General features: G+C 36.4%; 1 protein-coding gene and 1 long non-coding RNA gene across 2 annotated transcripts; both read left to right on the top strand.

Annotated features, from left to right (window-relative positions):
• The first annotated feature begins 1,042 nt into the window (after positions 1-1,042).
• On the top strand, positions 1,043-3,006 carry LOC132602556 (uncharacterized). Its single transcript, XR_009567823.1, has 3 exons — positions 1,043-1,317; positions 1,861-1,907; positions 2,614-3,006. It is a non-coding gene; the product is annotated as an uncharacterized LOC132602556 (long non-coding RNA).
• A 12,149-nt stretch (positions 3,007-15,155) lies between these two features.
• LOC132604118 (protein LYK5-like) lies at positions 15,156-17,146 on the top strand. Its single transcript, XM_060317464.1, has one exon. The coding sequence runs from the start codon at positions 15,161-15,163 to the stop codon at positions 16,970-16,972; it is 1,812 nt and encodes a 603-aa protein (XP_060173447.1). The 5' UTR covers positions 15,156-15,160; the 3' UTR covers positions 16,973-17,146.
• Positions 17,147-17,406: the final 260 nt, after the last annotated feature.

Here is a 17,406-nt window from a genome sequence, read left to right as displayed (position 1 = left end):
GACGTAGGTTCAAGGACAAGATTAAATTCGAGGTTATAAGTATTGATGTAATTCTGAACAAGTGATAAGAAAGTGTGTGAAGGATAATTCCTTATTTAAGTGAGTTGAGATCAGGAAATTAATTGTGTGGGTAAGTAATTAAAGGTTGGATTGTAGTGGAAAGGAAAAAGGAATTAATTAAAGATTAAGTGGATAACTATTATATTTAACATGGACACGTGGGTCCATGTCAAGTAAGAATTAGATGACTAATGCCATGTATAAAATCTGTTGGCATAGCTTTTGGGATGAGATTATGTGTATTAAAATGTGTAGTGGCATCTTATGATAGTGGGTGGCCAAATAAAACTTACCTGTAAAACACAAGGGGAAAAGAAACGTGTGACTAATAATGTATGAGTTGGTGGTGGCATTATAGATTAATTAGCATGTGGTTCCCACAGTCCACTAAATGAAAACATATCCATCTTTTGGTGTATAATTCATCATTCTGTTGGATAGTGAAAGACAAAAGGGATTAACTAGATTATTAGTGGACAAATCCATGAATTTCCACGTGGCACGTTTATGCAAGGGGAAGAAATGACTCTTTTATATACAATTTGGTGGCTGTGTGTTGCAATTATATTAAGTGCTAAATTGGCCCACTTTCCATTTATATAAAGTAAAAGAAAATATGACTCATTGACATGTATAAGTGGAAGCATTCGGATGAGTTTCCAAGGTAATAACACATGGAAAAGGTAGTTGGGCCCCACGGTGAAGGAATGATGAAAGGAGTTAAGTTTTCATTTCATTCAGATTCAAAACAAGAAAACGTGTACAATATTTGTGCAATATTGCTACATGACTTGTTCTAATTATATACGACTAAAGGATATTTTAACAAAGTAATTAATTAAAGTGGATAGGTAGATAAGTGCTTAGGTGAATGAGCTTTTACGTGGCTGCATGTGAGGAAACAATATGATTATCATCCTACATCTATTATTTAAGAGCATGCAAGGGTGAAGTGGCACGTTTTTGGAAGTGTGGGATAAGGGGTGGTCCCCATAATTTACAAAGGAAATTATATATTACTCTTTTCATAAATCATTCTTCAATTGTGAGAAAGACTTCAGATTCTATATTTTCTTGAAAGGATAGGAACGTAGAATTTTTTAAAGAAAGAGATCAAGTCTTTTAGCTGAACCACAGAGGAAAAGTACAAGGAACAACATAGAGATTATACCCACGTCGATAATCTCCGGGTAATAGTAAATCAGTGATTTCTTCAAGTGAAATATGGAGGAAGAAGAGGAGTTCTTGGCAAATAAGGTAAGGATTCTCCTCTACTAGATATATTTAAAGTTCTTCCAGTTCATAGCTAAATTGTGGAATGAGAAATACGAACTAATAATGGGAAATCCTATATGATATTGTTGGTGTTGTTTTGTTTGTGCGTAATAGTTATATCAACTTAACTATGGTGAATTAAATGAATTATTGTTGGAATTAAGATTGGTATTATTATTGTTGGAATTAGGATTGGTATTATTATTGTTGGATTCGTTGTAGTTGTTGTTATTGTTATACTATGGATATACGGAAATAAAGAAGTGTATACAAGTATTGACATCCGAATGAATATTGGGCTGTTTTGGAAGTAATTTAAGAATGGATTTAATTCTAGTTTGATATGAAATTGTTGGTATTGTTTTTGTCGGTATTTTTATTGATGTTTGGCTAAGTTGGAATTTCGAGGATTGTTAAGTTTACAGGGAAAATGCTGCCCGAATTTTGTTAAGTTTCATTCGTACTTGGATTGATTAGTAAGTGATGTGGATAATCTAACTGACACCTATGTTATCTTAATTTTAGACCTGTGAGCTCGAGAAGTAGATGTTGGACATTAGATAGAGTTCAAGGTATGTGAGGCTAGTCCTTTCTTTCTATGGCATGAATCTTATAGCTTGACTCTCTTTTTATCCATGAGTTTCCTTAAGAAATATGAGTCTATGTCCCTAATTAGCCACACAAGGTAATGAGTAAAGTATAGAAATCCCAATACTCATGTTGTGATGATCCTATGATGTTAATGATGCTATTTATTGCTTACACTCACCTTCTATGCTAATTCCTTCAAGGTGAGGCAGGATGTCAATGAATGTTCCATAATGACGTCAGAAGCTACCGACCTTACGTCATTCCGATATAGTTATGGCTTTTGATTGGGCTCTTATGCATGCTTTATATATATGTATGTATTTTCTCACACCGCGCCGCGCTATAGTCGGCCGGGCAGGCACGTAGATGTGCACACCACTATAGTGGGCAGCTTATACCCCGGACGCGGGAGGCCTGGACGCAGGCTATGATTATCACACCGTACCTATATGGACGGGCAGCTTATATATGTATAGATACATGACATGATAATGATTATGAGTAAGTCAGCATGCATTATTTCAGTTATACTTGATAGCCAATACAGATTGCTCTTTCTTGATGCCTCCTTATCTCATTGATGCCTTCATATTTCATTGATATATTGTTACTGTTTATGCCTCTCATACTCAGTACAATATTCGTACTGACGTCCATTTTCTTCGAACGCTGTGTTCATGCCCACAGGTAGACAGGGAGGTGAGCTTGATCCAGATTCTTAGTAGCTGTCAGCTGATTGAGAGCACTCCATTGTTCGGAGGTGCTTATGGTTATTCTGTTGTGTATATCTATGTATATTTTGGGCATGACGGAGTCTTGTTCCGCCTATATGTATAGTACTTCAGTAGAGGCTCGTAGGTACGCAGTGTGGGTAGTATGGTCTCACAGTTTTTACGTATATGCATACTACTATTTTGATAGCCTAAGGGCTTATGTTTATAAAAGTACGATTTCTAGCATGAATTGTATATGAATTTGATAAAGAAGAGTATAATGAGTATAGTGGGCAGTATAATGAGCGGTGCTCGGTGGTTATCCCCGGGTGTCCGTCGCGGCCCCTAGTCGGGTCGTGACACAACCAGTGAGCTCTGCAAGTAAAAAGATAATGGGAACTTCCTAGGCCTGATGTTAACCAAAAAAAAACCGTTATGTTAAGATGTTTCATACGATTATTATTGTAACGACCCGTTTGTTCGTTTAGCACTTTTGAACTCTTTTTCGTTGAAATACCCTTTTCGTAGTTTTAAATGGTATTCTTGACTTGCAAGGATAGGTGGGATGGTTATATAATTGACGAGTAAATTTTAGAATTTGTCTATTTAATGCGTATGAGTATTTTATTCATAAGAATATTATTTGTACACATATAAGGTATGAGTTGGAGAATTAAATAAGTGGTTGGTAAGCCTAATTTATACTTTTACAGGTTAGTGGGTGATTAAGTAATCTGAATAATTTTATAAGAGAAAACTGGGCCAGGCCCATTTATTCCTAGCCCACATAGTAGGAGGATACGAGATATATTAGGGTAAAAGATCTCTTGGCTCTGGGGAAATAACATTTATTCGAAGGGAGTGACTGAGGCTTTGGATGCGCCGACAGTGAAGCACTCTTCAATTTAAGCTTAAGGTAAAAGTGTACTTAGTCTATATATTATTGGTTCTTGTATTCTTGTTAGATAAGGATTTGCTAGAACTCATTATTAAATGTAAAGCCCGAATGGAGTAGATTAAAGAAAATCAACATCTGTAAACAATGGTCACGTTCTTTATTGTTATTTTATTTTATTCCAACCATGTAAATGCCTTATTGGTCCTTTTGGAAATGCTTTGGGTAGTAACAATTGATAAGGATTAATGATAGTAGTGGGTTCATACTGTTGAAGTAATGATGATGGTGTCACACGTTGCTTTTCTTGTATGCACTGTAGCAATTTTCAGTTTTCTTCAAGCTTTGGAAAGTGCCACATAATTTGCTTATTATAATATTGGTTTGTGAAGAGGACTTTTACAGTGATCAATTTAATTGAGGACTAAAGGTAGGGTAATAATTACTTGAACCACTAGTTGGCAGTAAGGAGTGAAAAATTGCATAGAAATTGGTTCATACGTTTTTCTTCCTTTTACAAGGACACTGCACGAATTGTAATTTGCTATTATAAAACTTCTTTTTATGTTTTTCGTGTTCCAATTTCAATTCTTATATATAGGGTCTGTATATTTTAATATTAGGTGTATTGGATTATATGTGTATTTCCAAATCCATGGTATTTAAATGGTGGAAAGTTAAGAAATTGGAGTAATTAAAGGTTTCGAGTCCTAGTCCTAAGAAAGGGGAATTAATGATTTGATAGTCTATTTATGGATGAAATTGACCAATTTTAAAAATATATGATCCTTAGATAATGGGTGAAATTATTTTTCAATAAAATTCCAATCTTGCCCTTGTGGGCCCAAGGCCACTTTTTGGGGTGTGTTTTTGGGTTTCGAATATAAATATAGCAATATGGGTGTCCTTAGACTCGTATTCTAACGTAGATCGCATACTTTATAGATTTTGATCGTTTAGAGGCTCTACGCGAAGGGAAGGCATTGGTTTAATTGTTCGTGACACTCGCTCGACATCGAGGTAGGTTACGGTCTACTTTAGTTAGACTCTGATTAGAGAATCATATGTAGTTGTAGAAAGTGACGGGGATAGCATGATAGGCCTTCGGGCATGAAGTGGAGGTGAATTCCAATTAGGTTGATTTGTCAGCTGTTATGTGGGCTTGTCGCCAAATGTGTTATTTTTGTGATTATCACTTGTTTGTATTTCCGTCACATACTAGTTCACTCATCACATGAAAAGGAATGGTAATGTTGATAATTGAACAGTGGACAGTAATATGACTTGTACTTGTTGATCTATATTGGTGATATTGTTGAGACTGATATCATACATGGCATGCTTTCCATATTATTGTTGTGATGATTGGTGAGGAGAGTGATTGAGAGACTCCGAAGTCTTTGCCGGAGATGGAGGGTGACAGAGAGACTCCGAGGTCTTTGCCGGAGATTGAGAGTGATTAATAGCCTCCGAGGTTTCTGCCGGAGAGCACGAGTGGTACATGGACTTCGCGGGTCTCCCATGGGTCATGGCGTTGAGGCACTGCCCTTAGCATGTGTGTACGAGAGTGGAGTGAGAGAGGTGACTATTGCATTGCATTGCATTCATCCACTCATATATTTGACTGATCACGTGGTGAATTATATCTGTCTTGGTTGATTTCATGATTCCTTTACACTTTACTTGTATATGATACGTGACCATACCTGTTTGCTCTATGTGCTACTTGTTGGTTTCAACTTCTTCATGCTTTATCTAATTATTGTCGGCCTATGATGCTTACCGGTACAAGTGTTGTACTGATACTACTCTTGCTGCACTTTTGTTGAGTGCAGAGTACGATCCAAGTTCCAGTTCTACGCCCCGTGGCTGATATGCGAGGGTGACATCTTTCTTCTTCTTTCTCCTCATCCTCACCCTACTTTTATCAACCACTACGCCGCTGCTACCGCCACCGCCGCAGACGCCGCCGCCGCCGCAAAAAATTGGACGAACTGCCCTTAAAAAAAATCATCACCATCATCTTTAACCCACACCCACCACCACCACCATTATCTCCCCACCAGTGTTTTAAAAGGCGTTTTCGGGGCGAGCCTCGATGCGAGGCGTACCTAAATTGCCCCGAGGCTATGGTGGGAGGCGAAAGTATCGAAAGGCGTACGCCCAGCAATTCGGGGCGTACGCCTGGGCGTTTGGGGCGTACGCCCGGGCGTTTGGGGCGTACGCCCGGGCGTTTAGGGCGTAAGCCCAGAATTTTTTTTCAAACTAAAACGAAATTTGTTAAATAAGTCCTTAGTATAATGCCCAAATTCTCAAAAGTCAACATGTAATTACTCAAATGTTTTAAAAAGGAACTGAAATATTAAATTTAAAAGTCAAGACTTTTTTTTATTGCTAGAATGCCTAATATATGTTCTTTTCCAACTATTTATCTTGTCTTCTACTATCTCAAAAAAGTAACGAGCAGTCACTTGTACTTGTAAGTAGCGTATAATAGATTGTTCTAATTAGTTTTTTTTGTGGGGGTAGAGCATATATATATATATATATATATATATATAGACGTATAATATATTGTTCTAATTATTATTTTTTTTGTGGTGGAGCATATATATATATCTCTTGAGTTCAGCCGGTGCTCTTTGGGCCCCATCGTCACGTGAACTTTTATATATATATATATATATATATATATATATATATATATATATATATATATATATATATCACTTATTTATAGTTTTCTTCATTTTTTACGCTATTTCACCTATTTAAAAGTATTGATTATAATTATATTATTTTATAAAATATTAAAAATTAAAACCCCATGGGGCTTACGCCCCGTGCCTCGGGGCTTACGCCTCACTGAGGCAGACGTAAAACGCCCCGCCTTACGCCTTCGCCTTTTAAAACACTGCTCCCCACCAAATTTCATCAAATTCCTTAAAAGAAAAAAAATCACCACTACTATCTTTAACCCACATCCACAACCACCACCATTTCTAGCAAACCCATTTCTTCTACCACCATTATTAGCAAACCCATTTCTTCTATAACTTTATTTTTGAAAGAAAATCAAAATCAAAATCAAGAAATCAAAAAATGGTGAAAATGAAAAGAAAAAGAATGACGAGAATATAGAGAGAGAGGGATTTGTGAAAAAAAAGAAGAAGAAGCAGCTTGAGGGGGGGGGGGGGGTTGTGGCGGGGGCAGAAGCAGCTGGGGGGCTGTGACGGGGATGGGGCTGTGGAGTGGAAAAAAAAATAGGTGGGGGGGGGGGGGGGGGGGGGCTGTGGAGTGGGAAGAAGATGGTGGGTGGGGTTGTGGAGTGGGAGGGGGATTGTGAAGAAGATGGTGATGGTTTTTATTTTTATTTTATTTTTTAATTGTATAATGTTTATTTTATTTTTTAATTGTATAACCTTTATTTTATTTTTTAATTTATAATATATATATATATATGAGCGGGTCCACTTTTTTTGTTTTTCACTCTCTTAATTTTTTTTTTGCCACGTCAGCATTTGGGGTGGAAAACAATTGAAACGTAAGTTGTTAAGGGGGGTAAATAAATAGAAGTTAAGTTTAGTTGCTAAAGTGAGTTTTCGTGCCAAGTTCAGGGGTTAAAACATGTCTTTTCTCTATATAAAAATAAGTGAACAGTAGTTGTACATAAATATATCCACTGCTGGATTGAGTCTAGAATGGCAATAGAAACACTCTTTTGTGAATGGTCCATTTGCTGTTAATCCAACATCAATGGAAGAGCTTGCATGATCAGAAGACATTGTAGAAGATAATAGTTAAAGTAAGTGTAGATTAGTGTTGGTAGTGAAGGAGAGGAGTGAGACAGTATTTATAGAGGGGTTGGATTGTGGGGGTATGATCTGCGGCATTTGACAATCAAAGTAGTTTAATACAACAAGGTGTGATTGCAAGACTTAGCTGTTTTCTTATGTTGTTTGTTAACTCCAAGAATCCTGCAATTGTACATTGTCATCTCAAATAAAATCACACCAATGAAGAAAGATAAATATGATTATACCTCTTCTAGTAGAGTTGGAAAGGAGTGAGCTAGTATTCAGCGATGTGAACATTTCATGCATGAGAAATCGCACTGGCCATATTTCAACTAAGTTTATTTCATGGGATGCATGTGGGACGCATAAGATGCACGTGTTTTGGAGACTAAAATAAAGTATTATTATGAGCACAATATGTCTGAAGGACTTGCAAAGACAAGTTTCTCTGACATACGAGTGTTGGTATAACATATTTGTACTAGTTCTTCTGTCACGACCCAACCTCGTAGGCCGCGACTAGTGTCCGTGCTGGACACCCAAACGTACCCAATACCCCAAACCAGCATATTCGCAGTAGGTATCAATATGAAAGTTAGTTGGTGCTACTAAATATCACAGATGAACATATTTTGTACGTGGAAGCCGATAAGGCCATCACAGATCATAACAACCCAAAACATATACAGAACCCACATGCATGTCTACAGACCTCTACAGAACATAACAGAATCATAAGACGGGACAGGGCCCCGTAGTACCCCTGAATAGCATATATATATATATACAACAGCAGCAGACTGTACCAAGGTATAGGCTCTGGACAAAAGAGCGCTCCAAAATAGATAATAGATGTCCTAGGCAGGCGGGTCAGCGAATCTGTCGTCAGTACCTGCGCGGCATGAAAACGCAGCCCCCCGAACAAAGGGGGTCAGTACGAAATATGTACTGAGTATGTAAAGCACAGAACGTAGTAAACAAAGTCATAATCGAAGCAGAAGATACAGAAAATGAACGGAATATCCAGATTAGCAAAGATGATGATCATAAAGCATAAATAGTATTTGCAGAAAACGTATGTCATACCTGGTCCCATCACGGAACAAAATCATAACCGAAACAGGACGTACGAAAATGCGAGTGAGATGTCCAGAGTATCAAATGCATATTTTCAAAACATGAAGAGTGAGTACAGAAACATATGCCATATGATATCCGGCCCCTGCCAAGGGACTCGGCAGACAGAACGTGGCCACCCCCCGACGCTGGTGCCACAACACATAAGGATCAGAAAAGGGGAATAACCCCGTAACATAGCATAACATATGAAATGGCCATATCAGATCATATCATATCATGTCAGAATAGTGTACATGGCACAGCATACTCCACAACCCATGTACATATATACTTGCCCCTTCACATCGAGGCACGGCGAACAATGCAGTGGAAGACGCTTGAGAACATATCCTGGCCCGGGCTCAGTGTGGGAAACATTGAGGCATCCACGAATGGAGTAGTGAGAAACTAAATGCAATAAAATACCATGTATACTTCCAGAGACTCAATGAGGCATATCGAATGACAAATCAGAGCAATGAAATCGGACGGAATCATAGTAAGTGAGTTTCGGATGTCATAGTGGGTTACGGAGGCATAGTCTTTCTGAGATCGTTTCCAAGATCCAAAACAATTTATAAGACTTAATGGAGTATTAAAAACGACTTTTACTTAGTATTTAAAACATTTCCTTTAAAGCCGCCCGAAAACAAGTCATAAATACAAAAGGGTAAAATCGGAAATAGTGGGCCCACCTCAGACAAACAAAGCGGTGGGCTCAAATTACGTATTTTAAGCTTATGGGGTCACCTATAGAGGTACTAGGGACATTTCATAACTTTCTAAACAATTTGTGAAAGTTTGCCTAATTCTTCCAACAAAGCATACCTAAAGGGTTCAATTCTATTGAATGAAAAAGTGACAATTTCAAACGCGGATTCCGATGGACAGAATATATTCCGGGGCTCAAATCCGATCCTAGTATACCTAGGACATGCCAAAAGAAGAATCGGGATAGATTTACATACCTTATACGCTCCTTACGCCTTTCCAAATTCACTTCCCGTTTCGCCCAAAATCTGCAATTGGTCACATTTACCAATTCTCAATTTCAAGTCTTTAAGTATTCAATCCTTATTCATATTTGCCTACAGAAATTTGGGCAGCATCTCCCCTATACATACAGCCTCCCCGAGAATTTAACTCGGCCAAAACAATCAACAACAACCCAACAACAACATCAACAACAACAATAATCACTATATAACACAACTAGTCTTCTTTCCAACATAATGTAATAACTTCCATTCCGACTTCCCATTTCCAAACCAAACTCAATGTTTTCATATTCATCATTAATCTAGACCATCACAATATAATTTGGAAGCATTTCATATCATTTCCACAAAATATTCACAAGATATACAAAATATACAAACTTTCCACCAAAGTCATAATTCCTCCAAAGCTTCTAATCTTTAACAAACATATTCATAACATGTTTCCATCCTGCAAGTTCATTAACAATCATCATAATTTGTACCTTAGCAACTTAATTTTCATAATGACATAAAATCATACTAAAACGACATAAGCTTCTACATTCCATTTCAATGCAAACTTACACCATTTTTCTTTCATTTACATGCAAGGATTACTACAACACAACTAACATACTAAACAAACTTAATTCATTGCCATCCTACCAACACCATACCACACGGCCAAACACCTATTTTTTTTTCAACTTCAACCAAATTTATTCAACTTTCATTTCCAATGTGAATTCCACCATAGCCACAACTAGAATACAACATAATTTCAACTCACCATATATATACAACATATATATACACCCACGGCCATATACTATATTTCATACCCACTTTACAAACTTCCCTTTTTCCATACTTTCAACTCATTTCTACATACTACAACACAAACAAGACTTCATAACACAATAAAAAGGGATGAATTCTTACCTCCTTCTCTAATCTTCTTCACTTGAATAAGTTGTCAATTTGAAGAAACAAGTCCTCTTTCTTCCAAAATAATTACACCAAGTTGTAAAGGACCCTTGAATTAGTGGGAATACCACAAGAAAATAATTTTTGGAGGAAGATTTTAAGGAGCTAATATTTGGGGGTCATGGCCGTATGCCATGTTTTTTTCTTTGCTCTTATTCTCTTTGTTCTTTGCTTCAAGAATGTTCTTGGTTGAAAATGAAGACTTAGCCCCTTTTATTATTAATCACATGACTAATTTAAATGGGCTTGGGTCCTTTATTAAGGACCATGGCCGGCCACCTCCTCACTTGGGCCTGATTTTTCTCTTCATTTTTTTTGGGCCAACCCAGTTGGTCCCGAGTTAGGCCTAGTCCACTGACCTTTCGACCTTAAAACGTCCATATCTCCTTGTACCGACGTCACCTGGGAACCCACGACCTATGGTTGGAAAGCTAATTCAATTATCTACAACTTCTATTTCGTGGTATTTGTCCAAATTCCAAACTTATAATACCGTTTTTGCCCCTCAAAGTCAGATCACCCGAAAATGTTTTCTTAAAAATATTCGTTTGGAGGGCTTCCACTTTGATTTGGCCCAAGGGTCCTTCATGAGTTGTGTTTAACTTTACATATGTGATTCATATGACTTTTCAGATGTTCCAAAAAAAAAATCTCGGCGTGTGGGCCCCACCTCAGCTTACAAATAATCCGACGTTCGAAAATACGGGATATAACATCTTCAATCGGAGATCAACCAGTGAGCTCTGCAAGTAAAAAGATACTGTGAACTTCCTAAGCCTGATGTTTCGCAACAAAACCATTATGTTAAGATGTTTCATACGATTATTAAAGAGGCAATATACCTCAGGACATGTAAAAACTGTAGTCCCAAACTATTATTACCAAACTTAAAACATACACAAAAATGGTCTTGCTACTGGACATAGTCCCAGTAGTCCGACCTGCAAACAACATTCAATAATACTACTATTACAACTTTAGGAACTAGGATATGCACAACACAATGTGCTAAGTTCCTACTATTACAACACTAGAAACAAGGTTCTTATTAACACCAAGTGCTTAGTTATCCTGCAAAAAGGGGCAGTCTGGCCGTTTGTTCGCTTTGTCCACGTCGATTTGTTTGTCACGACATTCTTTCGTGCAGAATGCAAGTGACCTGCCAAAATTACACTACTTAGAACAAATAATAAGATATAAAAAAAAAAATGAACAGTACTTGTACATATATATATCCTCTGCTGGATTGAGTCTAGAATGACAATAGAAACACTCTTTTGGGAATGGTCCATTTGTTGTTAGTCCAGCATCAATGGAAGAGCTTGCATGATCATAAGACATTGTAGAAGATAATAGTTAAAGTAAGTGTAGATTAGTGTTGGTCGTGAAGGAGGGGAGTGAGTATTTATAGGGGGGTTGGATTGTGGGGGTATGATCTGCTGCATTTGACAATCAAAGTAGTTTGATACAACAAGGTGTGAATGCAAGACTCAGCTGTTTTCTTATGTTGTTTGTTAGCTCCAAGGATCCTGCAATTGTACATTGTTATCTCAAATAAAATCACACCAATGAAGAAAGATAAATAGGATCATACCTCTTCTAGTAGAGTTGGAAGGGAGCGAGCTAGTACTCAGCGATGTGTACATTTCATGCACAAGAAACCGTATTCGCCATATTTCAACTAAGTTTATTTCATGAGATGCACGTGGGACGCACGAGATGCACGTGTGGCGCACGAGATGCACGTATACCAAAGAAAAGTTGAAGAAATTTCCATTACTAAAGCATGTCTTCATCCACCTATTGCAGTCAAATAATTCAAGGGCAACTTTAATGGCTGCTCTTGGAGAATTTAATATTAATGAATAATTTATGAAATGGACTTGTGATTTTCCCACATTCCACGTTGTTATAGGTTTTATGTATAAACTTGAGATGATCCATTCGCTCATAGCTATATTAATTGTTTAGTTGGAGAACCTTGGAATGTATACATTATGTATCCAATATTCTCAACATTCTGACTTGGCAATAGTTTGGTAGGTCTTATTGGGCCTGTGCTTAGCACGGACATGTCTCATCTAGTATACTTAAAAGTTGTTACATCAAAAAGTTGAATCACCTAGATACCAGAACTGTGAAAATTTAAATAAAATATCACAGTCCTTCAGATTTTAATGTACAACTGACGGTTTCTATTGTTTTCAATCATTTTTACCTTACATTTTATAAAATAATGTACCATTTAAGACATCAAAAGGAAAAAATGTCATTTTCTCATCATGTAAATTTTTAGAAAGTAAAAGGAAAGTCTAATTATATTAAGAAAAGTAATTGTTCACCAAAAAAAAAAGTAATTAATTTTCTTCATCTTTTCAATATACTTTGTATAATTTAATTGAATTAACATCTACAAACATTTGTAAAGTATAATTTTTTTTATTTGAAAGTTATTTTTGTTTATAAGTAACTTTATTAAAATCTCAACAAAAGAATAAATATAGCATATCTAGTTGATGTCTCTAAACTATTTTTTTGTTTTGAAAGAAAATGTTAGATTGGATATATGTTGTTAAAAATTAAGAGACCTTATGTATTTTTTTGAAGGAAAAAAAAAAGGTCTAAAGTAAGGATAAAAAAAGAATTTTTATTCAATTTTCAAATATTTTTATGCAATTTAAATATATGGGAAGCCTTGAGTTTGTAAGAGTTTGCAAAAAAATATCGAACTAATCTTTCACTAATTCAATGTCATAAAGAGTGGGGGAAAATAAAAAATAAAAATTACAATTGTAACTTTTAATCTTGATTTTGGGCCCGTGCTAGATTTTGCAGAAAAAATCAAATTAATTTTTCAATAACTTAATGTCACAAAGAAGCGGGAAAAATATAAAAAGTAATGGGCAATTTGCAGGATTGCCCTTGGGGTGGTCTTTAATTTTTCCCCCTCAAATCAATGGTCTTTAATTTTTGTCCTTCGCTAAAAGCCCCTTGGTTTCGGGTTCGAACCTTCGCTCATTCAAAAATACAAAAAAAATAAAAAATCGCAAGGTATAAGTTGGGATTCGCAGGGCATAAGTTGAACCCTAACTTATGCCTTCAAAATCTGCCTTAAGCCAAAAAAAAATAAAAAAATTGCAAAACTCTGCCTTAAGCCCAAAAGTTAGGCCTTAAGGTAGAGGTTTGCCTAATTTGGGTAAAAGTTTGCCTTAAGGCATAAGTTGGGGTGTGAATCTCAACCTATGCCCTGCGAATCCCAACTTATGCCTTGCTATATATATATATTTTTTTTTACTGAGTCTGGGTTCAAACCCAGAACCTCTAGGTGCTAAGTGAAGGGCAAATATTAAAGACCACCACTTTGAGAGACGAAAATTAAAGACCACCCCAAAACAAGGGCAATCCCCGCAAAAAAATGAAAAGTAATTACAAATTTAACTTTTAATCTTAGTTTTGGATCCGGACTTAGCACGGGCCAAATGCCCACTAGTTTATATAGACATAGTTTCAAACTTTTGGAACTGAAGTGTGCTATTGTTGTAATTATACTATTCTGAAACTCAATCAAGAATTGCAATTGTGAGTGGACTTTCTTGAAGTGATTGGGCCTTTTGAAGTCCCAAACTAGTTCAAGATCTAGAATAGGGGTGTGGTATTTTATTAAAAACAAAACTCTTTTTTATGCAAAAAAGAAAACTTTTTTTTTCTATGAAATACCACCCCTAAGAAATTATAGTATTTTATAATTGAAGGCAATCTTAATGCAGATTCTGCGTATTACTTCATACTGGACTAGTAAACAAATCACTCATCAATAACTTTTTTCTTGTTTTTATGTATATGGCTTATAGGTTGATTTTAGAGCCACAAACAGTGAAGTTCAGCATGCTTAGCTTCTTTTTTGACCCAGTCTCACCAGTAATAGATGTGTTCCTACTCTGGTTTCGCTTTTGCCTTCCTAACTTTTTCCCCCTTTTTAGTAACTTTGTTGTTCTCTATATACCATATTCTAAAGACGGATTCAGAATTTTAATTTAATGGATACAGAGTACTATATCATCTAGTGTTTTCTTGTGACTACGACTACGAACTTGACTCAAATTTACAATTTTCATAGTTCGAGCAATAGTAGCACGCTCCTGATGTCCCACATATATGCATTGCATTCCTTATATATGTGTCTGTAAATATGTTTTTTTAAGAGAACAATATTTATATGTATAACGAGCTAGCACCACTTGAAAATAATAAAAAGTATCAGTTCAAGATAGTAAGAAAAGCTTTAAAACCAACATAATCCTAGATCAAAATTCACTTGCAAGCCAAATTATGATAATAAATCGATACAAATCAAATGCTGCTTTCACTATTTGGACTCACACATACTGGATGTAATTATACTCTGTATGGCTGTATCTATCTACTAATTTAAAATTTATAAACTCAATTCTTGTGATGTCCGTTGAATGGGAACATAAAATATTAACAATTTAGTCGAGTCAAGAATTATTGTCATATCTGCATTGATTTCTTTAATAATCCCACTTGACTTTGTAGTCTTCTGATAGGATTGTCACATTCCTCTTAAGGTAAAACAAATTTTCTGAATCAAATCAAGTCCGGATAAGACATAATATTTACAAAATTTAATAATGCTTCACGCGTTTATACTTGTACATAATCCAAAAAATATATCCACAAGCCCAATTCCTCCATGTTCATGTAATCAAGAAAACAACAACCATGAATTGGCTTCTAATTTCATGCACACTAAATTTTCTAATTTCATGCACTAAAGCTCAACAAGAATACTCAGCAAATTCAGTGTTGAATTGCAACAACAAATATGAAACAAATTACTCTTGCAATGGCAGAAATTCCACTTGCCAGGCATTTCTCATATTCAGGGCTAGGAATCCTTACAATTCAGTCCCTGGAATTGCTGCTCTCATGTCTTCAAACATATCTGAGATCGCCCGTATCAACAATGTCACGAAGCTCACTTTTTTCACGCCGGAAAGGGAGGTTATAATTCCAGTGAACTGCTCTTGTTCAGGTTTGTATTATCAAGCCAAAACCATGTACTATATCCCAGCTCCTATTGAAACATATTTTATGATAGCTAATAGTACTTATCAAGGATTATCAACCTGTAACACACTAGAACGTCGAAATAATTATGATGAGTTCAGTTTGAGACCTGGTCTTGAGTTGCAAGTTCCTCTCAGATGTGCCTGTCCAACAGCAAAACAAGGTGCAAAAGGCTCAAAGTATTTGATGACTTATTCAATTGACGTTGGTGATGACATCCTTAAAATTAGCAAAAGATTTAATGTAAGTGTAAAGCACATAGTTGAAGCAAATGGATTCTTGAATGAAAATCCTCTTTTGTTTCCTTTTACAACCATTCTAATTCCACTGCCTTCTGAACCATCAAATTTAGATACCGGAAATCAGAACTATACAAAACCAGTTAAGTCCTTTTCACCTCCACCTGCAGCTAATTTTTCGAGGGGAAAATCAAAGAGGAATCTTTATATAGTTAGTGGAGTAGCAACAGGTTTTTTTCTGTTACTACTTGTGGTATTCTGGGTCATCCTTCTTGCTTTCTTTAAGAAGAGGACAAGAGAAGTTCCGTGTGAAGACATCCTCGTTGAGATTGCGAACATTGATCATGTCCCTAAAGTTTTCAAGTTCAAAGAATTGAAGCATGCTACGCTAAACTTTGGCTCCAAGAACCAGATAAAGGGATCTGTATACCGGGGAGTGTTAAAAGGGGAAATCTTGGCAGTCAAAAAGGCGATCACGGATATATCTAAGGAAGTGAACATGCTGCATAAGATCAACCACTTCAATGTAATAAAGCTTTGTGGCTATTGTGAACATAAAGGCAGCTTCTTTCTTGTCTTTGAATACATGAAGAATGGCTCTCTCAGAGAATGGCTAACCAAAACCAAGTCTCGCAATACCATAAGCTGGAAAAAAAGGATTCAGATTGCATTGGATGTAGCTAATGGACTTCATTATCTTCACTGCTTTACCAACCCAGGCTACATCCACAAGAACATCAACAGCAGAAACATTCTCCTAGACAGCAACTTACGAGCAAAGATTGCAAATTTCAGTCTTGCTAAAGAAACGGATACATCAGGCACGACAAGGAAAGTTGTGGGAACGACAGGATACATGGCGCCCGAGTATCTTGAGACAGGGTCAGTAACTTCCAAGATGGACATTTATGCCTTTGGAGTTGTACTTTTGGAATTAGTCACTGGAAAAGATGCTGTAATTGTAGAGGAAGGTGGAGAAACTCTGCTTTCTGTAGCAGTAGCTGCAGTAATGGAAGGAGAAAATGCTGAAACTGTACTGGACGGATTCATTGAAGCACATATGAGGGAAGATGATGATTTGGAAATAGCATTTCCTGTAGCAAGCTTAAGCTTAAGATGCTTGACTCAAGAACCATCGAATCGTCCAAGCATGGAAGAGATGGTATCATGTTTACTGAAGATTCAAGTTAATGTACATAAGACAGAACAAACCAGTAAGAATTGAGAACATGGACACAGGAGGGGTTTAACTTATTCCAGCCTTGTTCATTTGCATTTGTTCTAGAGTCTAGACTAAGGCCTCATTTGTTTTTAATAAGATTCAGACGTCTAGATCTGAATACACATTTGAATATTAAGTTCTATTGACTGCTGAATGAGCCCTCGACCACCTGTGGTACCCAATATTGAACATGTACTGCTTCAATCTTGATTATGTTCTTCAAAAGCACCAACTTTATCAGCATCGTGTCGTTCAACGTGTACAATGTACACCAACATCTTCTCCCCTTTCAATGCATTGTTCAAACATGTATCAAGAGCACATTAAATACGTGAATAATACACAGCTAAACATTGATATAATGCAATCAGGAATCTATATTTTCAGACTCTCAGACAACAACTTAATTTCATCTAATATTCTCTCAAATCATAGTC

This window comes from Lycium barbarum, chromosome 7 (assembly GCF_019175385.1).
Source record: "Lycium barbarum isolate Lr01 chromosome 7, ASM1917538v2, whole genome shotgun sequence".
Taxonomy (NCBI): Eukaryota; Viridiplantae; Streptophyta; class Magnoliopsida; order Solanales; family Solanaceae; genus Lycium; species Lycium barbarum.
This window is presented reverse-complemented; position numbering and strand designations above follow the sequence as displayed.